The sequence below is a fragment of the Condylura cristata genome, unplaced genomic scaffold, assembly GCF_000260355.1.
Source record: "Condylura cristata isolate star-nosed mole 26May11 unplaced genomic scaffold, ConCri1.0 scaffold00024, whole genome shotgun sequence".
NCBI lineage: Eukaryota > Metazoa > Chordata > Mammalia > Eulipotyphla > Talpidae > Condylura > Condylura cristata.
The window spans coordinates 13,555,447-13,578,739 of NW_004567125.1; the positions used below are offsets into that span (position 1 = coordinate 13,555,447).

Sequence of the window (23,293 nt, forward strand, 5' to 3'; positions counted from 1 at the left end):
TGTTCATTATTCTTATTGTTTTCTCGCTTGGTCCATTATACTCCTGCGCAAGCCATGAATTTTAAATTCACACTGGCTCTCCTCCCCAAAGACACCCACATGCTGTTGTTGAGCTGCTGTTCTGAAAACCACACATGAAAACCTGAAATCACTTTAAGCTGAAAAGAGCATGGTGACATTCAGATTTTAACTGGAATAGTGGAAAGAGCCCAGGAGTCAGGAGAGGAGAGCTGGGTTCAGGGTTTGTCTCTAAGATTCTCTGCATGATTGGCTCTGAGGGAGCTGATAACCTCCCCTGCATCGCCAATGCCTCCCATGTATAACAGGAAAAATTATAAACACCTCGCAGGGTTTTTCAAAGACTCAAATGTGATGACAGATGTGAAAATATTTTACATATAAGCAAGAAGTGTATGCTCCCTGAAGTTACAGGCCTAGCTTGCCTTCCTGCCTGCCAGTTTCAGGCCACTCTCTCAGAGCAACTTCTGAAGTCTTTGTTTTGTAATCTAGGTCACACTATTGTACCTCCTCTGCTCAAAACCTTCAGCTGGTGCTCCATGGCAAACGCCCAAATCCTTCAAATGACTTGTAAGGCCTCAGTAATTCTAACCACTCCCTCCATCATCCTCTTCTCTCCCCTCACTCACTGTAGTCCAACCACTGACTGCGACTTTTCCTTGTGTATGCAAGGCACTGGGCTGCCACGACAGGGCCCAGCAACTACTTGTACTAGAAGAAAGTGCCCTCTGCCAAAAATGTACTTCTCCCAAATATCCTATGATGGGTCCTCTCACCTCCATTAAGCCTTGGCAACACTTTCTAATGAACAATATTTAAAACTCTAAATTCCCTCATGTTTATTAAATCACTTGCCCTATGACGCTTTATCCTGTGGTTCAAAGAATTTAAAACTGTTATCAGTTTACTTATTTATTATGTTCATTGTCTCTCCTCACGAGACCATCAGGAGTGCTCAGACTCCTTATTCTAGAACCATGCCTGGCTATAGCAAGAATTTCTTTTTTAATATTTTTCTTTTAATAACAAGTGAATGAACTTTGTGTAGCATTCTGCCTCATGTCAGGAAAAGAATCCTGATCTTCACTTTCAGGAAACTAAACCCAGTCCAAAATGGTAGGAGGTGAAGTCCTTATGACGCCATCTCCAGCTGTATGAACAGGAAATTAAGTTCATTTTCACTGCAACTGAATGAAGAAATAGATCTTAAAGTCAAGATTTAAAAGAAACCCTTAAGCAGCAGTTCTCAGAAACAGGGATTAGCAGATCTTGACTGTGGCAGTTTGCTAAGTGGGCCAGCAGGAGCTTCTTTAAACATCTATAAAGCAAGCACCCTTCTTATAGATGACTATTCTGGGAACCAGCCACTCTACTGTGGAGAGGAGCAAATGAAGAAAAACCACAGTGCCTCATCCATAGCCTTTGGCTCTGTGCCTAGCTGAAAGCCAGCACCAGCTCACTGGTCGGCTAAGGGAGCATCTTCAGGGTCGTTCGGCCAATCTAGGCCATCCCACTGATGGGCAATGGAGCCGAGCAGCCAACACCAGCCCAAGGGTTTTGGCCAAGTAACTGATCATTGTTGTTTTAAGTCTGTGCGCTATGGTTTGGTACTCAGCACTTGATAACTAATACACTATTCTCACTCGATTAATGAACTCAGTGAGTATGTGTTTATTTAATTAAAACAAAAAGTTGTGTCCAAACAACTCTGTATTCTCTTACTTGAAAAAGACACCTCTGACCATTCTAAACAAAACAAAAAAGATGGCTGCAAATTTGAGGGCAATCTCTATTCTGTTATATTTACACCGACTCTTAAAATAATTGCTTTTTCCTTTTAAAGTGATTTAGGAGAATGGACGGAACCCTAACTCCTCCATCTGGAAATCCCTACTTTGTTTTGTCTGCCTGAACAGCTGTTGCTTTCTTAAAGATTAAGATAAGGGTTCCAGAGGCAGAGTGTGAATTCTGGCCCTGCCACATATTAGCTATGACTTCAGTTTCCACATTTGTCAAATGGGGATAATAATACTTTATAGTTTGGGGAGGAATTAACTCATATAAACTGCTTAGGCTAGTACGCAGGACACATGGTATTAAACAGCATAATACAACAAACACAAAAGCTATTACCTTTACCATCCAAACACAGATGGGTTCAACACACAGTCAACCTAGACTATTCTGGAACTAATTACCTTCATTTTTTTATTCATCTTCTTTTCTTACAATAGTCTTCTTTCTGTCGATTGCTTATTTTCACATTCACACACACACACACACACACACACACACACACACGGAAAACAATGAAATCCAGTCATGCTATTTCACTGAGAATTCTAGTTAGAAGGGTTGAGACAGAAAGTCATCCAAATTATGTAATCCTTAATTCTAGCTCTTCAGTAGTCATGGATAGTGATAAATTACCTGCAAATATAACATGAATGCTAGATTGTATTTAAAACACAAGGAACCCAAGAAGCACTGTCTCACTATTCATGCTAACACTAGCAATGACACCAATTAAAAACAATGTGCAGATGAGCCCTCCTGAAAGCATACTGAATAACAGCTCAAAGCTGAAGACAAAGTAGCAATGGCAAACTTCCTAGAAGATTAAGCAATGAATAATAATTACATCTATATCTTCATACTTTAAAGTTTCAGTGCCATCCTTTACTACAATACCTTAACATTAGGCTAGCGCTTCCTTGTTATAAAGAATAGCTGCCTATTCCCTTTTATTGTTTATGTTTATACAACTTATATAGTGTGATTCTACCTGAATGTGCTAAATACGAAAAGGAGCAAAAATTAACAATGATATAAATCAATTTAATTTAAAAAATGAAAAGAAAGGTTGAGAAAATTACTTCAGCCAACTTATTTGTTGGTCTTTTTTTTTTTTTAATATTAGCTGAGATTTGCATTCTAAAGAAAATGTCCAAGCAGCCAACTTAAACTTCAACAGACTTCTCTTTGCCTTAGTTTCTCACTGATCCCTTCTCACAAGATAGAAGTTAGTCCCTTCTAACAGAAGTTACTGTAACATCCTTTTCACTTTGGAAGTGACATACTCAGTAAAGAAGGAAATAAGCAAGGACAGCTTTCCCTTCACAATAAGGATTCAAGCACACAGGAGACAGCCACTCAGATGTGCCTTGTAAGCCTGCCACATGCAACTCACATGATGGTGGACGATAGAGGATGTCACCCACAGAATTTTCCATGCCTCAAAATCCAGTTCTGTACTTGACAGACTCTATGGCTTTTCGCTTGTTTGTTTCCTTAAAGAAAGAGTGAAATCTACAGAGCCCAGAAGAGAACCATTCACCTGGTGCAGACATTTCTTTAAAGAACATGAGTAAGTTAGACTATGGAGAAACAGAGCCCTCACTCCGCTACTCTCAATCCAGATTCAGTAATGCCTGGTATTTAGATGAACTATAGTTCTTTAGTTTATGTGTCACTTTGATAAATGTGGAAAGCACTTTAGCCAAGTACTTAAGTTAGATTTAGTTTAACAATCTGGCTAAACAAAACCATGTACACTTGGTGATTTGCATTCTGACATTTAAGATATACAGTAACTTTTAACCTATAGCCAATTGTGATTTCATACCATGAAACATGTTCAGCAATTGAAAAGGGGGGGGGAAAGGAGACATATTTGGGGCCAGATTCATCTCAGGATAGAAGCTAGAATTCTTCCTGTGAAATAATGAAAAGCTGACAAATTTAGAAATGCTGGAATAGAAAAATTTATTTCTAAGCAACTCCAGACAACTCAAATTCAGTGCCATATTCTCTTGGTTACCTTTTCCTTAAAACATAGTCTCATAAGAAAACCAGAGAGTAGCTGGTGTTCAAAGGTTTTCCTTTCTTGTCCAAGTCTGCCTCAAATCATAAAGAACCTGGATCTAGTGTGGGAAGAACACCTAGCCCTGAACAAATAAAGAAAATGTGTTTTTAATTTTACACACTTATGAATCTTTTTTTTAAGACCTAGTAAGTTTAACACTTCCTTGGCACAGACCTTTATTAATTGTAGAAAAGGAGGCTAATTATAGTGGTTTTTTAAAAAAGAAAAAGGACTCTAGTGACTGCCATCTTGTGTGCCAGAAAGAAGCTCTTCACAGGGGATGCTGTGGCTCCTGTTCTGTCCAAAACAGAGGTAGGTAAAAGACAAACCTATAAAAACAGAAATACCTGCCTAGGTACAAAACTTCTTATATACATTATCTTCTCATTTAACTAAAGCAATATTTTGTTTTTCTAAAGATTTATTTACTTATGCATACAGAACTGGGTTACAGGCCAGAGGTGCAAGGGCAGTGAGAGGATTCACCAGAGACAGAGTAGGGAGCAGAACAGGCTGACTGACGAAGTACACTGCTGAGGGGAGCAGCAGGCAGGCTAGGAGAGGTCTGCTGTGCCATGTGGATCACCTCCAGGCTCAGGGATCGAGCTTGCACTGAAGCAGCCGTGGCTAGCTTGCAGTGCTGTGTCCTAATCTGTTGCGCCACTAGGGAGAGCCAGCAATACTTATTGAAGCAGCCCTCATTTATAATACTATATAAGCTTCTGGTTTACAGCACTATAAATCAACATCTGTATGCACTACATTAACATTCACCATCAGAAGTCTAGTTCTTATGGTCTTGTAACTTCATGGATTAATGCTCTTAAAATTTCCATAGGGACCAATGTATAGAAAGAAAGAAATACAAACATACACAGCAGCTTTCAAACCTGGACATCATAATCACCTGAAGAAAACTGTTTTGTTTAAAAACAAATAATTACACCCCACCCTACCAGATTTCATATGTTTAGAATAGGGGTCAGGTAGTTCTCTTTTAAAGATTTTCAGTGATATAAACATACCACTAAGGTTAAAAATCACTGAGAAAATTCAACCAAAAACCTAAACTTAAGGAAGCAAGAAGCAAAACATCAACAGAATCATCAGTGGATGAAGCTACATAAAAAACTACAGTCTTTAACATTTCTCAATTGTCAACCAACATCAGAATGTAACAAAGCTGATAATGAACAGCAGGCCTCAGAGAGGTGTTCAGAATGATGTTGTTCCAACTAGCTTCTAATTGCCCACTCTTACAAAGATGAGAGTATTTTCAGCATGACACTCTGCTCGTTATACATTTTGTTGCTAGGGAAAAAGCCTTTTGAATATTCTTTTCTTTCCATCAAAATTCATCTATTTTCCCTTTCTTCAATTAATTGTTCCTCAACTAGGAATAGGTTTACAAACATGTAAAATAAACACTGCTCGTTTGCCCCATCCTACCCCACTTCCTAAACTATGCATCAGCACAACAATGATCTATGCAAGTCCAAGAGTTACATCAACCCTTGGGACTGGGGCAGGAGTTTAACTTGCCTAATGCATAAAAGACCATGAGGTACAAACTGAAAACAACCACAGAACTGACTAAGCAAACAGAAATACATCAGCACAGAACAGCAGCAAGCCATGCCCCTGGCATGACCATCATCAGGTCTGATCTTCGAAGACTGTTTTAAGGAAACCCCCATTTGGAAATTCAAAAGATTCAGGCCCTTTCCTACAAAGAAAATATCTCTTCCTTACAAAGAAAATATCTCTTTCTTGACCTTATAAAATTTAAGCCTCATAACCATTTATACTACCTTATCCAATTTCAAAATCTGTTAGAAGATCCAATGTTTGAGAAATGATTAGAAGAAATGATCTTTACAGTTATAGTGCATAATTAATAATATCAAGAAGAAGTAAATATACTCTTCAATCTGCTATAGTGAATATAGGTACTAACAAGAAAGAAGTAGCAATGAGATAAAGAAGATAAGTACAAATATGTTAGTAGTCAGAAAATGTGCAACCAGAGAAAAGTATATTGGGTTGTTGGAAAAGTCATGACCTATTTTTTTTGTTATTCAAGCAAATGTTTACGTTATGACATTTCCAACAACCCAATATAAGAAAATATAATCAGTTATAAAAGGTCCATGAGGTAAAAGATTTTTTTTTTTTTTGCCTTTTAATCATGATTATTATTTTATTGAGGTACCGTTCCTCTACAATGTTATTCCTATACTTTACAAGTATAGGATTTCCCCCTTCAGGTGGTGTTACACCATAGCCACCAACCAAACTTCACTATTCCGCCATCATAGTCTGTTATGCTCTCTCCCACTTAGTACCCACCCACCCCAGCCTCTCCTCCGGTGAGGAAAACAACCTCTTTCCCATCTCATGTTAGAGTCTCTTGCTTACAAGTCTCTTGAAATGTCTCTCTTTATAAATATTTTCTTTTGCTATGCTCTGGGATGCCTTTCTTTACGATAACTATCTCCTCTGTCTCTTCTTAGTATAAAGCTCACACAGACAGGTTACTTCATATCTTGCCTCAGTCAGTGCTGGATACCTTTCTCCTTTGTAGGGAACAGGACCGCTACAGGACCGGGCAGTATGTCAGAGCTACCACTCACCACTCCCACATACAGCCCTATGCTCATTCACACCTAATCAGTCATTCCCTCATTCATTTGTTCACTTAACCATTATCCAACAAACATGTATTCAGTAGCTACAACATGGCAAGCACTATCTGAAAGTCAGGGGACCTCAGGCCAGCCTGACTGCCTCTTGCTGCAGATAAAAGCCACTCTTCTACACTGGAAACATTTGTTTTTAACAGTTCCTTTGCCAAGGCCCTTCTCTTCTAGTCAGGTTGAAAAATTCAGTGCAATCCAGTGCAGCAATTTTTCATGTTAACCATATACTATACACATCATACTAGAGGCTGAAGGACTTTAAAAAAGAAATAAGGCAGCATTTCTAGTCTTAAAAAACACAGTCTCTACAGGGGCCCTCCCTGGTAGCACAACAGGTCAGAGCGCAGCATTGTGAAGCCAGCCACAGACTCTACAGCAAGAGTTTGATCCCTGCCAGGGAGCTGACTCACACAGCGCAGCCATCAAGCTGCCTGTTCTGCTCCCCACTCTGTCTCTGGTGAATCCTCTCACTGCCTCTGAACCTCTGCCCTGCACCCCAGTTCTGTATGCATTAAATAAAATTTTAAATCTTTAAAAATATATATATAATGTGCCTATCTTGTGATAAATGTAACGTGATAAATGCTATGATATGTGACAAGGTAAGTAGGAAGCACAAAAAGAAATACTTATCCCAAGATTCAAGTTAATTATAGGGCTGCCCAAAGACTTTTGAATTCTGTAGTAACAACCACATTGCTTTTCTTTATTACTCTATCCTGTATTTACATGCATTCATGTTACATAGCTTTTCTGGTCTGAATTCAACTCAAATGCAATTATACTGTAAATAATCTTCAACAATGTGCTTATTTGACACAATATGGTACTTCCTATTAAGTTTTACTAAATAAATAAATAAATAACATTGGGCGATAATTTCATTATTTCTCCTTTGATCCACAGGTTGTGTAGAATTGTGCTTTTTCATTTTCAGTAGGAAATCAGTCCATCTTAGTATTACTGATTCTACCTTTATTAGATTGACAGTTAAGGTAGTCTATGTGTTCATCTTTGATATTTGAGACTTCCTTCATGATCTAGCACTGGTTAATTTTTTCAACATTTGCATATTAGTAAGAAGTAGTGGTGCATTGGTAGTGTTCACATCTGTGGGCATTAGACCAAATTTAATAATGATAACATACATATTCTCTATTCTTACAAATTTTCTTGTCTATGTGGCCTATCAACTAATGAGAGAGGTTTGTGAAAATTTCCCTCTCTGGTGGCACTATAGTTCTATAGTCAATTTTTTCTAAACTACATTATTAAACAGTGGTCAATGCAGGTATTACTACATATTCCTGGAAAACTAAATGTTTAAATGGATATTTAGTTACTGTGTCTAAGGCTTTCTCCATAAGTTAAATTTAGATTTGTCTGATATTAATAGAACAATTTCAGCTTTCTTTTGGCTACAATTTTTTTTTTCATCTTTTGATTTCTCAAGATTCCTGTAGCTTTTTTTTTTTAGGTTTTTTTCTCTTACAAATTGTATAAAGTTGAATTTTGTGCCCCACCTCCACCCCAACTGATAATCACTACCTTCTACAGAGTTTAATCCATTTCTACGTAGTGTGATTACAGATAATATCCGACATTTAATCTTACTATCATATTTTGTACTTTCCTTTGTCCTATTTATCTCTCACTGTTGTGTAAAGTTATGATTATTTTATAGACCACCCAGAGTAAGCCAGCTCCGGCTCCTTGAATCCGGTGCCAGAAATTGTTAGATTGATATCATCAGCACAACATCACTATGGCCAAAAAAATTAAGTCCTTTTAAATCTTTATCTTTTTTGTAAGATGACTAGCCATAGCCCCAAACTCTTCAAACTAGCCAGTTTTTGCTGCACGTTGCTTTGATAAAACTCTTACTTTAGATGTAAGATGTATTTACATTTCATCAGCACATGTCTTCAGAAAAGATTTCTTAAGGGATACTTGGCAAACTTGTGCATTATATATTTTTTCATTTGGATCCATGCCAATAAGCACAAAATTCTACATCAAACATCTGAAACAACATTAAATACCTCATTATGGTAATATAATCTGTTCTGAGAGAGTTTAGGTTCTTAAACTTAAAATGCTTTGGAAACCTCTGATTTCAATGTCTATTAGTATGGTCAGACTTAGTTTTGTCGTACCTGAAAAAAAATCAGAATCCACAGTCTGTTTTGTAAAGTTGATAGTTTCAATGCCAATTAAGACATAATATTTGCTTAAAGCATGTAGATACACAAGTCTGGATATGGGAGTTGTTCAATAAACATCTTCCAGGTGGTACTAATAAGGTTCAACCAGGGAGTTCCTGCTGCCGGGCAGACTCCCAGAAGGTCTTTGTCTTGAAGCAATGAGTCTGCCAATGATGGGGTCAGTCAAGAATGCTCCTGAATAACATACAAGGGAGTGTCTCCATTCCCAATATTTGGTTCAGGGGCAGGTTTCAATCTTTCAAGTCTTAATGAAGTTTGATATTGACATTTCATGGTGCCAAATTTTCTCTAGAATAAATAATTTCTGATTTTTTTAAGATTCATAACCAGTTTCTTTCCTACTTCCTTCTCAGTGTCTGAAAATATTCCAGCTTATTAAGATATATCTCTATTTCTTCATTCCTTCCAGTTCTTCTCTTTGTGCTTTTCTTCCATCTAAGCCTTGTAATATGTGTTAGATATATGAACAATTACTAACATTCCCACTAATTCTTCACTTTCTAGTCCTAAAACCTTCACACAGAGACACACATTCCTCTGATTGGTTCTGAATATTTCCAAGCATTTAAATACTTTCTGTCTCTTCAATCCCTTTTTGTACTGCCCACCTAACTTTTTTTTTTTTTTAAAGATTTATTTATTTATTCATACAGAACTGGGGTACAGGCCAGAGATGCGGAGGGTGAGAGGATTCACCAGGGACAGAGTGGAGAGCAGAACAGGCAGATCAACGAAGTACACTGCTGAGGGGAGCAGTGGGTGGGTCAGGAGAGGTCTGCCACGCCATGTGGATCTCCTCCAGGGCAGGCGGGGATCGAACTCATGCGGAAGTGGCTTTGGCTTCTTAGTGCTGTGCTTTAACCCGCTGCGCCACCAGGGAGGGCCCCTAACTTTTTTTTTTAAACACAGACCTCTACTGGTAACATGAGACCATAAACTCCTCCTCCTACAACAGATCAATCCATCTATTCATGGAAGTGAGAGCTGTCCCTGCACACGCCCTCATCCCCACAGATGTGAAGGTGGCTAATTTGTTTAAAAAAAAAAAAATTGCTCCTGTCTTGTTAAGTGTTTAGTAACACATGATGACTTCCACAGTGTCTACCCAACCCTCTGCTCACTTCTTGCAGCACAGATCCATCTTCATTTGTTTATAAAATGCTATTATTGTATAAAGTCTCTGCAACTACCATTATCAGAATTACTGGTTATTTTTATGTTCTTTCACAAAAATGTCCACAGGTGTATATGACAGCTATGTAACTCTTATTCATACTATAGTTGTTGAGTTACTGCTTCTTTTACAAGACTGAACTTTCATTCATCTTTATACATCTGGCTCCTTGCTCAGTACCTGCCAAACACTAAGTGCTAATTTGCTATATCCCAGACTCTTTCAAAGGGTCAGCAAAGGTTCCCCCCACCAAACTTCCACATATACAAGAAACAATGAACTTTTTCCTGAAAATGTCAGGCTATTCCTAACCAAGCCTTTCAACATGCTGTTCCCTCTGCCTAACTTGCTTTTCCCTGCTTTTCACCTGGCAAATTGCTACCACCCTCCAAAAGTCAATTTCCTTTATGGAGATTTCTCTCATCACGGTCATTGCTGTCATTTAACAACAACAAAAGGTTTTAAGCAATTATTGGTATGGCATGAAGCTTCCCAAGGAATTCATACTCTGATTCATATTTTGTAGTAGTCTGTTCATACTGCTTGGAGCACATTCATCATGGTATCCAGCAGTCATACTGGATCATGGGGTCTTTGAGAACATGACCCCTGTCAATTTCTCTTTGACACTCCAACTAGGATGCTAATATTGTTCATGTGTCAACAGTGCCATGGTGAGTAGGAATCTGAAAAGATGATCTCTAAGCTCCCTTTCTACTCTAGCATGCCATGATTAGCATTAAAGCAGTTTTCTTAAGTTGTGATTAGCTGAAAACATACACCAGATCACATGGGATGCTCAAAAATATTTAATTATTGAATCCCATTCCAAATTTTATAAATCAGAACCTAGAATTATAATTCTATGCTTATTTTCTTGCTAGGAGGAAGCCACCAAGTGCCTTGCAATCTCCGATGCTCATACTATCAGAGAATCATAGTACTGAGGTGGGTATTATTACCAACTCACTTTATTTTTTTACTTTTTTTTTAGACACTCATTTTAAAGGTACAAACTCACGTATACAGAGAAATTAAGGCACTCGCTAAAGATAACACAACTACAGTGAAAAGGAGCCAGGATTTGAATTCAGACAGTCTGAGTAGGACCCATGATTTTAAACAGGTCTTACTCTGCCATACCAGTGGTTTGATAACTTAAGGCTTCCATCATTAAAAAGCATTTTTTGCTAGGCCTTAGTGAAACTTAATAAATCTTCTCCCTTCTTTCAAAATACTATCACTAAGAAGAATAAATCTGCAAGCTTAAAATAGAAGTGGAAATGATGATCAGAATTGAAATATTTAGCATTAGTATTCAAAAAAAGTATCTACGGACTTACCTCAAAGGTCCAAAGTTCAGTATTACAAATACTAAGACTACCATCACACAGATAGCTCTTCGCTTTGGACTGGGAACTTTAAGCCTTTGATTCTAAAGGAAAGGATCATAATAAGTACAATTAACCTACAGCAATATCCCAGAAATCAAGAGCTAACATGCGAACTCTCTTCTTTACCTATTATATGAATATGTAAAATTAGCAAAACAAAACGACTCATAGGTGAGGAAATGGACTTTTAAATAGCCAAGAGCAGTCTTCCAAATGCCCTCTTTTAATAAAGAAAAGGAAACAGCAAACAGGAGTTTTGCAACTGCCTTCTTACCAGAAAGAAGTCAACAGTTTTACATTTTTATGGCTCTTCCAAAAGAATTTGACATACTTCTGTAGTTTGTCTCCCTGTCTCTTAAATCACTATTCTCAGTAACATAATGAATGGGCTATGCCCCACCTGCTCAGGGAGAGAGGAAACACAGTGACAGCTTCCCTCAGGAGGCACAGGCCCCTGGCTCAGGCTCTTGCCAAAGTGAGAAAGTCTGAAAGCAACAGACTTCCGGGGCAGGTTGAGGAGAAGTTTAACCTTATTCAGGTCAGCAGGGCAAAATAATAGTCAGGTGGCTAGAGAAAAATTTTAAATGTTTCATTTTGTTCTGAATAGCCTCAACATGGAAGAGAGTTGAGGTGAAGAGTTAGGGGAAACTCAGGGCAAGGAGACAACAAACTCTTACATGTAGGTAAGGAGATACATTAAAAAACTCCTCTCTCCTCTTAATACCAGTGCTTGAGAGCTTACTGTGCCCTCCTTTTGCCAGTACTATTATTTTAAGTAACAAAGGAAAAAATATAAAATATCTCTGCTGATTTGTAAGAAGAGAGAATAACTGATCTGAAGGCAGCTGTCGCACCAGCACTCACCTCTGACACAACTTCATCGAGCTGCTTCTTCAAGGATCCATTCTCTTTCTTCAGCTTCTCATTCTCTGACAGGGCAGCCTTTAACCTTGCCTCTAATCCAAGCATGTATTCTTTTTTCTTCTTGCGGGACTGACAGGCTGACTCTCGATTTTTTATCATACGCTGCTGTCTCCTCAGCACAGCAATCTAGGGAAGTTACAATGAATAATATCTGGTTTCAGAATCTGTCAGGTCTGACGGTTGTATCTGTATATACAAATATTTAAACTTTTTTTTTAAGTCTTACAGTTTTTTTTTAAAGATTTATTTATTTATACATACAGAACTGGGGTAGAGGCCAAAGGAGCAGGGGTGGTAAGAGGATTCACCAGAGACAAAGTGAGGAGCAGAACAGGCAGATCAATGAAGTACACTACTGAGGGGAGCAGTGGACAGGTTAGGAGGGGTCTGATGCACCATGTGGGTCACCTCCAAGGCTGGGGATCGAACTTGCATGAAAGCAGCTGTAGCTGGCTTGCAGTGCTGAACTCTAACCTACTGCACACCAGGGAAGGCCCAAATAGATAAATTTTTACAATGATTTTTAAACAAATGTTCATAATATAGGTTACTGGTTGTTTTAGGACAGGTTTTTTAAAATATTACTCCTAGGAATTAAGTTGAATAAATAAGACCTGTTAAAACTTAATCATTAAGTAATTTCTTCTGGTGTTTCCTAAGGCTTATTTATTGATCTTCCAATTTTCCCCTTAGATACTCCCTCAGAAAGTACCTTTACACAGATATGTATTTATATACACACCTTTAACATCTATCTCTGACCCTGAATTGATGATCCTCCAAAATCATAAATTCAACTATTTACAAGGTCACCATGCTGTAAAGGGAACTCATTTCCTATAAGGTAGATTTTTAATATGTATCCATCTTCTATGAGTGGTAAGTACCTCTCAGGTACTCACAAGGAAGATATGACCTTCACTTATTTTTCTTTCATTTCCTATACTTATTCCCTCTCTCAACTTCTCATTCCCTCTCTAAATAAAACTGAGGATATGCTAATGGTCCAGTTTTGTCAGTGAAATGTGTCCTAGTCAGCCCTTTTTCTCTATTGCCACTGCCACTCTCCCAACAGGCCCCCTAACTCATCCCTGTAAGCATCCTTAGCATCTTCCTGTCTACCAAGTGACCCCCTCAAGTCATCTCCCAACACTGAACACTGTCAACAAGTTTCTGGTAAGAACCTACAAGGAAAAGTAACAATAGGTGAGAAGTCAAAATAAGGTGGGTTTTCTCCTCTTTTTCCCTCTTTTCATTTCATTGTCACATAAATATTGATTTACGTAGCCATCTTTGATAAAATTTGCCTTTATTAACATTACATGCACACACACATACTCATACAGCAATGGCAAAGCAATGATGGCCTGCTTGCTCACTAAGGTTCTGGATAATACCACTCTGCTCAATGTGCTGTTATTCTTGGTGATCTTGATTGTTACTGAGAATGCCTGGGTCCATAGTAAATACCTACTATCAGAGTGCTGAAGAACACAGAACACTGAACAAGCACATAAAAGAGAAGCTTCCCAGATGGAAGAGTTTATACTAAAAGTTAGATAAAAGGCAACTTTACTTTAAAGGTTAATGAATCTATGGAATTTGGAGAGGTTTACAGATGACACACCATTTAATAAATTTCAAACAAGGATTTAGGGATTTCTATAAACAATAAAGGCACCTGCATATTATAAAGCCTTAAAGGTTTAAAGGCTATCAACGCATGTGCCTCTTATTAAAAAATGAAAACCATCTGTGGTAAAATTTTCATTTCTTCTCATAAAAAATATTATTTCGGGGCCCTCCCTGGTGGTGCAACGGTTAAATCACAGCACTATGTAGCTATCTGCAGCCACTGCGGTAGGAGCTCAATCCCCCCAGGGGAACTGACCCACATGGAGTAGCAGACTTCTCCTGTCTCACCTGCTATTCCCCTCAGCAGTGTATTTCAGTGTATCTGCCTGTCTGCTCCCTTCCCCACTCTGACTCTGGTGAATCCTCTCATTCCCCCCTCCCCCACACACACATCTGGCCTGTGCCTCAGTTCTTTAAAGCATAAATAAGTAAATCTTTGAAAAATAATAATACTATTTCTGAAAACAAATACTCAATAGTACCAATAAATACAAAGAACAAAAATGGCAAAAATACACAAAATCTACAGGAGTCACCAAACACAGAGTTCCAACTTAACACCTCAGTAACTTACCCACAGCGCTCTGAAAATATAATATTAGATTACATTTAAATATTCTACATTCCCTAAGCAAATACACACACACACACATATATAAAATATATATATATAATTTTTCATACTAAATACATTGTAGTGGGTTTTTTTTTTGTTTTTTGCTCAGGGGAAATATTTCCTTTCACAGGAAAAAAAGGGATTAAACTGTACTTACTATTTCATAAACTGATTTTTACACATACAGTGTATCATCTTAAACATGCAATGTCCAATTAAAATAGTACTTCAATTATCTTGATGTTTCATAAGATAATCTCTTTTTATTGAATTTATTAGTTTTCAAATAACTTCTTTGTTCTTTAAAATAAATCTCATCATTTGATCTACAGTGAAAGAACAGAAAAGCCAAGAATAGAACTCAGCTCAGCTGACCACAAGCGCAGCGCTGCATCACAACAGGTCCCCACTGCATGCAACAGCAAACAGGAATCTCTGCATCACAGCACTGAGCCTGAACCTCAGTGAACTGGGTGGTCACATTAGTTACATGCCTGTTTGAGAACCAGGGCATATAAAACAGCTTGTGCATAGAAGTTTGATCTCCTCCATCCAGGGCAGATTTGAAGATGTAAAATCAATATTCTGGTCCATTCATCACTTGATATATCTTCCCTCTGGGCATAGGATGATAATTTAACAGGCCCAAAATGAATGAACCACATAGGCACTCCTACTCCTGATCATCCTGCCTTCAGACAACTCTCCCACCAAACACTGCCTTAGAAAGAGAAAGCAGAAAAGTCCACCACTGCAAAATATTCTTCCTTTAGGACCAGAGCACTATAAATGATGGTGTGTATAATTAAACAATATTTACTAGACTGTAAGAAAGACATGTAAAGGGAGCAACTTTACAACTGGATCGATCAATTTAAGAGTCACGGTACCAACTGCAGGATGATTTTACTCATTTGTGTATGTGGACTGTTAAGAAACAAAACAATGAGACAGACAAAATGAAACCAAAACAAACCCTAGAAATATGACTGCTGAATTGAGGCTACCTAAGTGGGGAGTTGGGAGGAGAATCAAGGGGGAGAAGAGGCTCAGTGGACTTTTAGTGGAAGGTTCTTGGTGACTGGGTGGGGATCCTTGGATGGAAACAAACATGTGAAGGGGTGTGAACCTGTAGCTCTCAGTCATAAACTGTATTGTAAACCAATGTTACTGCAATAATAATAATGCAATTAAAACAAAAACAAAAACATACAAATTCCATCTGCACTGCTTTTTAATTTTAAAAATTATCATTATTATATTAAATTTTCTTACAAATATAAGAGTATTTAAAATCTTGAGTCTGAGATGTTGCTACTAAGAAATGAATTGCAAAGTTCTAAGGGCCATCATTAAAATAGTTTATTTTAACCTAAGAAGTTCATTCCAAAAATTAAGTATTCCAGATCAACTGTTACCAATCTATGGGCGAGCCACTGACTCACTTCCCATCTTTCTATCAGTTCTATTTCTCATTTCATGGAGTCTTTCCCTCCATATTGATGGATAAAGCACACATAGTCTTCATGTCAGACAAAAAAAAATTTTCAATTAAAAAAAGAAATAAGGGCCCTACCTTGTGGCGTAGCGGGTTAAAGCACAGCACAAAGAAGCTTAAGCCACTTCAGCATGAGTTCGAGGAGAACTCATGGCAAGGCAGACCTCTCCTCCTCTCCTGACCCGCCCGCTGCTCCCCTCAGCAGTGTACTTGCGATCTGCCTGTTCTGCTCCCCACTCTGTCTCTGGTGAATCCTCTCACCTTCGCATCTCTGGCCTATACCCCAGTTCTGTACGAATAAATAAATAAATCTTTAAAAAAAAAATAAATAAAATTTATCTATTTCAAACTGATTTAATAGTCAAATATTTTTACACATTTCTTCTAATTGACCTAAAATACATTATTGCAAATCACCGTAAATGTAAGATATATTCCATAAACTGTACAGGTAAAAATATTGGCAAATTTAATTTGTGGCAACCCCATCTTAAATATTCAAATAAAATACATATTTTAATTTGATTTCTCTGAAGAATCTTAAGTAGCATCCTTTGTTCTCATAACATTGTTTAAAAGCAAAAAAAAAGGGGGGGGAGAGAATTTGCCTTACGCCAACTCTGTGTATCAACTCTCATAACAGAAAGTAAAAAGTTTATCTTATTTTGTCTATTAAACTGTGTGTGTGCCTGTGAATACATGCTTGTGTATCTGTGTTGCATAACCAGCTCTTTCTCACCAAAAATTAAATAAAGAAGCTTCACTACTGGCAATGTGGGCTACCTAATTGACAGAATCAAGGAAATGAACATGTGGCAGTGGATTTAATCACATCTCAAATTCATCTCTCTCTTTTCTGCAATGAAAATTACTTTCTGATATATAGCATGATCTCCAGAGTGAGGGATCACAGGCAAAATCCCTACTAGACTGTAGGTCCAGACTGGCCTATCCAATCTCATCTTCTGAGTGAAGGGAGAAACAGGTAGTTACCACCAGATGCCTGAAGATAGGCCCATGTGGTCAGGGCCTCCTCCAGAAAGGAGAGACCTAAGTCCTGTGCAAGGGGGTCATCAAAAGGATGCTCAAGCAGTGTCCTGGGCCTTCAGTAAATGATTCTCTGTTTCATGTGTCCCTAGAAATACCTGGTGTTACAATATAGATCTTTCCATAACAACACAGCTATGAAAGTCTACATTGCACTGAGTTCATTGGAAGACCTCAGACAAATTATTTCTTCTCTTTGTACACTTTCCGTAGCAGAACAGAGGGAGTCTGAAGAGAATAGTTTATAGAATAGTATACAATACACTGACTATTATGCAATACACTGTAACCCTGAGTATGCTAAATTTAGTGGGTCAAACAGCCTCAGAAAAACTGACAAAAAAGGGGGCCTCCCTGTTTGCCTGGGGATCAGGTGTCAATGCTATCATCATGATAGCCTGAGTTTGCTCCCGGCCAAGGAGCTGACGCATGGGGCACAGCAGACCTCTCCTGTTTTGTCCATGGCTCCCCTTAGCAGTGTGTTCCAGTGTGCTCGTTCTGCTGCCAACTCTGTCTCTGGTTTTCTCACTCCCCACACCTCTGGTCTACAATACAATTCTTCTACACAAAATAAATTTTTAAAAATATTACAGTAAAGGAATAGTTATTTTTTTAAATTAACAAAAAACATAGACTCAAACAAACCAGAAAGCTTTGTGAATAGTAAGAGTTTATCTATCATTAGAGACTGTGCATTGAGAGAGATACAAAATACATTTCTTACAATGGATCGTGGATAAAAAATTTAAAGCCACACCATTAACCCTCTTCTCATCCAATCCAAAACCAAAATGGTTCTAGTGCTGATGCCAAAATCATGTACAGTTGATTATTATGTAGCATAGTAATGACTACTATACCATAAAATATGGATCAAATTAACTTTGCTGAAAGTTTATTTGATGGCATAAATTGTTCAAGTAAGGTCAATCCCTATACTTTGTCTCCTGAAACTTGAAAGTTTTAAAAATTTAAGGAACACATTTGTAGAGGAAAAAAAGAGCAATAAGATGTTCTAGACATATAGGTAATTTGGACTTTATACTGTATCAGGGCTGCCTTGAAAGTTAAATCCCATTCAAGGACACAGAGCAATGATAACAGCACTGGGTGGAGACAGTCAACTACATCAGAGCAAATGATTAAGGGGAGGATCAAAAGAGTAATGGACATGAAGGTTCTTTGTCAACTATAATGTACCGAACAAAAGTTACAGTAAAAAGAAAATCCCTGTGGCTCTCCCTGGTGGCACGGCGGGTTAAAGCACAGCACTGAGAGGTTAAAGCCACTTCCCCATGAGTTCGATTCCCGCCTGCCCCAGGAGGTGACCACATGGCGTGGCAGACCTCTCCTGACCCGCCCGCTGCTCCCCTCAGCAGTGTACTTCGTCGATCTGCCTGTTCTGCTCCCCACTCTGTCTCTGGTGAATCCTCTCACCCTCCGCATCTCTGGCCTGTACCCCAGTTCTGTATGAATAAATAAATAAATCTTAAAAAAGAAAAAGAAAAAGAAAAACCCTGCAACTCCTGCAGCTACCTGTTTATATGTGGGGGTAAAAATTCTGCAACTATAGCAACACTGAAGCTGTCTGTCTTCATAAGAGCTCCTCTTTTCACAGATTCAAAAAAAAAAAAAACTATCAAAAGAGACAAAGTCTTGAAATGTCATTTCACTGCTGGAGAAGCAGAAAAAAAAGTTCTTAAGTTTTAAAATCTAATTCACACTCCTCTGCAATCTATGACGTCTGCTCCTTTATATTTATTGGGGCTTTCACTTGCTTCAAAGGGTCCTCACAGAGAGGAGGCTAAAAGTGAGTCTGGGAGCTTTGTACTCAGAGAAGAGACTGGCCATATCAGTAACAGTCACTTAAGCAATGTGGTCTTGACTGAAACATTTAACCCACTGATCACCTACGAAGCTATGAGCTTTCTCCAGACTACAGTTATTTGAAAAAAAGAGTAAGGAAAGGGGGAACAACTTCTGGGACCCTGAAACCTCTCTCTAAACTCTAAGAGAAAGTCCTGTGACTGATTGTGACTTATATATGCTGAATGCACAAAAATAATTTAGAACTATCCCTGTGAAGGGTCATTGGCAAAACCTATCAAAATTGAAAAACTACCTGCCTCTGGCTCTTCAATTAGAAAGTATTCCTACTTATAAGAAAATGAAACAGTGGTAAATTAATCAATTAATTAATCAATTAATAAAGAATAATATACTAGAATCTTGTAAAATAGGTAAGAAGTAATACTACAGACACTTTTACTATACAGAATTATCTCAGGAAAGAGACATAAAAACACTAGTAACATGGACAGTTTCTGGGTAGGGCAACCAGGGCACCAGGGGTAAAATACCTGAGCATGGCAGGTGTGCCCCTACACAAGTCTTCAGGACAGGTACAGGCAGGGAAAACAGAGGAAGGAAAGGGACGCATTTAAATATTTATTAAGATATAAATAAACATCTCTTTGAAAAATTATTATCTATTAATCTGACCAAGATGGGAAACTGAAAAAAATAGAATAATAGATGCTAAAATTCCATAACATATATCTAATCTAATGTAACACATCAGGGGGGAAAGCAACCTTCTGTTTGCTTTCCTTTCCAAAGCTACTGTAGCCACAAATAAAATCACTTGCCAAAATCTTTATGCAAGATAAATTTTAGAATCCCCAAACCTCTATCTAAAGAGAAACTGCAAATATTTTAACAAAGCATGCCTTTCTTTTATTTGCAGAGTCTCTGGTAGTAGCAAAGTCAAAAACTAGCAAGCACAGAAATATATATTTTTTTAACTAAAATAGCTTTTCAGCTCTCCAAATCCTTCCTGTTGAATTTGACCTGATGTATTCCTCTGCTTTGCAGCCTAAAGAAATATCAGGGCCTCAATATCTTTGCATAAAGAATGTAGTTACTAAAAAGTATCTACAGTTCTGTGTTCATTATTTATCCTTTGAGATCTAAGCAAGTCACATAATTTCAGGAGATTCGACTTCCACTTTAACTTATGGGGAACAGATACCACAAATAGCTGCTGTGTCAGCAGAGTTATGCTTTTTCTCTGAAACATCAAACAGGCACTACATTTTTCTAAGAGTTGCTTTGCATTGTAAAGAGGTGATTTTAGATTCCAATTTTGCTTTAAAAGTCCTCCTTCAGGGGTCCCTTGTGAGGCATGCTACTTGGGGCAAGTCTTCCTGGGAAGTGGGAAATACAAGGTCCTGCCTGGGCAGCACTCCCCCCAGTTCATTTTTCAGGGTTGGTCTCTGGGAAAAACTTTAAGAGATACAGTAAGGTTTCCTCAGGACTTGCTGTATGAGTAGATTCCCAGAGCTCAGCTCCCCTGCTGCAGTGCAGGACAGCCTGTGCACAGTGGTCACCTGGGTCATCTCACTCCACCTTGGTGTTCACAACACTCACAATACTCCAAATCTAGACCTTCACACTACACCACCTCCAGAGAAAAGAAATCAAAGGTCCAATTTGGTGTGCCGGTACACCATTTCTAATCCTTGCAGGCCTGGGGGAAGGGATTCTACGCAGAATCTAGCTTTCCATGAAGCTCTAATGACCCAGGGCAGGGACTCCCAAAGGCTGAGACTGGGATGAAAAGGAGTCAAGGCTACCAAATGAGGAATTCTGAAGAGGGTGTAAAGCAATAAAGTGTTTGGCAAATGCTCATCAGAGAATGTAAGGAGACCTGGGACCACCTGTTAGGTGAACCAGTACTTTGTTTTTTGTTTTTTTTTTTGCAGAGAACTGAAGTAAAGACTAGAGGTGTGAGGTGGAGGGCAGGCAAAGGTGAAGAAATTCACCAGAGACAGAGTGGGAAGTAGAACAGGCGGATCTACTGAAATACACTGCTGAGGAAAGAAGTAAGCGAGACAGGAAAAGTCTGGGGTTCCATCTAAGGTTTAGCTCCCTGGCCGGGTGGTGATAGTGGTAAGACTTTACCCTAGGCCACCAGGGAGGCCCAATGCTTGTACCCCTTAATCAGCCTCCCATCTGAGTTTATTTCCAATTCTGACCTAGTTCTGGATCATTTTCTGTCCATTGTTTCCAACTACTGATTTTCTGGAGGGTTTTTGCTCCACCCTGTCCCACTACAGAAGATAAGGGATATAATTTCACCACTTTGTTTTCCCTGGTCTAAACTTCCAATAATCAAAATAATGTAACTCCAAAGCTTAAAACTAGAGCAGCAATGTTTCATGAACTTCACGGAATAGTGATGGGTAGGTGGGGGAATAAGTGCAATGAGATTTAAACAGACTACTCATTTTCCAGTCCTTGGTTTGATGTCTGACAACATTTAATTGCCCTTTGAAGGAAGATAAGCATGCTTTCCTATGAACGCAACTTCATTGTTCTAAGATTGCAAGTAACGACATAAGAGAATTTTACACTGAAATGAGAAACTATGTTCACTTTTTCCATCAGGATCAGAGCCAACAACAAACCATATTTCTTGAAACTTAGGTGAGGTTTCCAAGAGTTAAACAGAACAGATTTACCAGCTAAAGGCAGGAAGCATGAGATTATAATTTGAACCAGGCAAACTTTCATAACAGAAAATGTGGCACTTAATGCAGTTTGCAGAATATGGTATGCTAAAAACGCTACTTAGGGCAGTAGCAGGCCTCTGGAGAGTTAAACTAGCCAAACAAAAGAACAAAAAAGGTAGAAAAAAGAAGCCACATCAGCATTACAAAGCCACAGAAGACTGATACACTTTCTTTTGCTGAATTATAACTTTTTCACCACACTTTGGTTTGAAAGCACAAAAAGTACATGACAAGAAAAATTTTCTCTTTGGCCATTTTGAATCAGGAATCTATATTAACTCAAATTTATCCTAATTTAACAGGACTTGAGTCTAACAAATACATACACTATTGAAGTCAACCAAGTTATTAACACAGGAGACTGTACTAGCAGATCAAAGTTTCTGCGGTTCCTTCTGGAACAGATTTACTTTGGGCTCCTGAGTGGCTTGGCCAGTTGATAGGACAGACTGATGTTTCTTTCTTGAAGTAAACATTCAATCAAAACCTCTACCAGAAAACTCATACTGAAGAGGCTTGGCTCCCTTCCTGATGTAAAAATAAGCACAAACACTTCAATGCAGGTCGAATAAAAAATGTACTCTAATCATCTTTGGGTCTCTTGCACTAGATATGCAGTACTTACTGCTTTCTTTTATAATACTGTCAACTCCAATTTTTGAAAATAAGAAGGTCAGCTGATAAATACTGCTTTGAAAAAAAATAATAACTGCTGATAGCGTATTATCTCAACTCACACAAGCCCCAGTTCCTCAGTGCCACCTTAGTCTTCATCCAGAAACTATTTACCAAATTTACAGTGCCCTAGGAGCACAAACTCAGACTAGACATGATCTTTCACACCAAGGAACTCATAAATGGTATCTGGCTAACAGACCAACAGAAATATCTTTACAGATTGCAAAATGCATCAGTGGCATACAATTAAATGCTCATTATTCATATATGACGTCAAGAAGAAAAGCAAAGAGCTTCGCTGGTTTTTAAATCCAACTGTGCAAAGAACGTTAGTAAGTATTCCATGAATAACTTACTGCACTTAGTCTAGATATTCTAGGAATAACCTAGAACAATTACCCTACTCTCCAAAAGGCAACCTTCACTCCCTAGAGATGGCACCCAAGTCTACGTTCAGTCTTCAATTGACTGTATCATGGCAACTCTTAAACTCTTACCTTCTTATAATGTGGTTTTAAATAGCCTCTCCACTCAAAATATGTTCCTGATGGATGTTCTGATTATACAAATGTAGGCTAAGTTTATGTGAATATTTAACAATTGTGATATACTACTGACCTAAATATTTTTAAAACATCCAGTCTTTATCTTTTATATTTCATAGAAGTATTTCAAATGTTCTAACACATTATATAAAGACAACTCTGAATATTTCTATTGCTAGTTCCTCTTGGTAGTATTACAGAATAAATATTTAAATTAATAATTTAAAGAGCATTAAAGAGAAATTTTAAGCACTCACATAAAACATCTCCTTTCATTATTCTTAACTTTGGTTTCTTATAAAAAGTATATTCCTGGGCCCTCCCTGGTGGCGCAGCGGGTTAAAGCACTGCACTAAGAAGCTTAAGCCACTTCCGCATGAGTTCGATCCCCGCCTGCCCCG

The 23,293-nt window shown here is 38.2% G+C and overlaps 1 protein-coding gene across 2 annotated transcripts in view; it reads right to left on the reverse strand.

Moving 5' to 3' along the window:
* ATF6 (activating transcription factor 6) overlaps positions 1 to 23,293 on the reverse strand; it is a 173,729-nt gene that overhangs the window by 120,034 nt on the left and 30,402 nt on the right. For both annotated transcript variants that reach the window (XM_004688104.2, XM_012729154.1), the window contains exons 8-9: positions 12,240 to 12,425; positions 11,325 to 11,416 (exon numbers count right to left, since the gene is read on the reverse strand). In XM_004688104.2, coding sequence (XP_004688161.1) covers positions 11,325 to 11,416; positions 12,240 to 12,425 — 278 coding nt within the window. The remainder of the gene's footprint in view (positions 1 to 11,324; positions 11,417 to 12,239; positions 12,426 to 23,293) is intronic.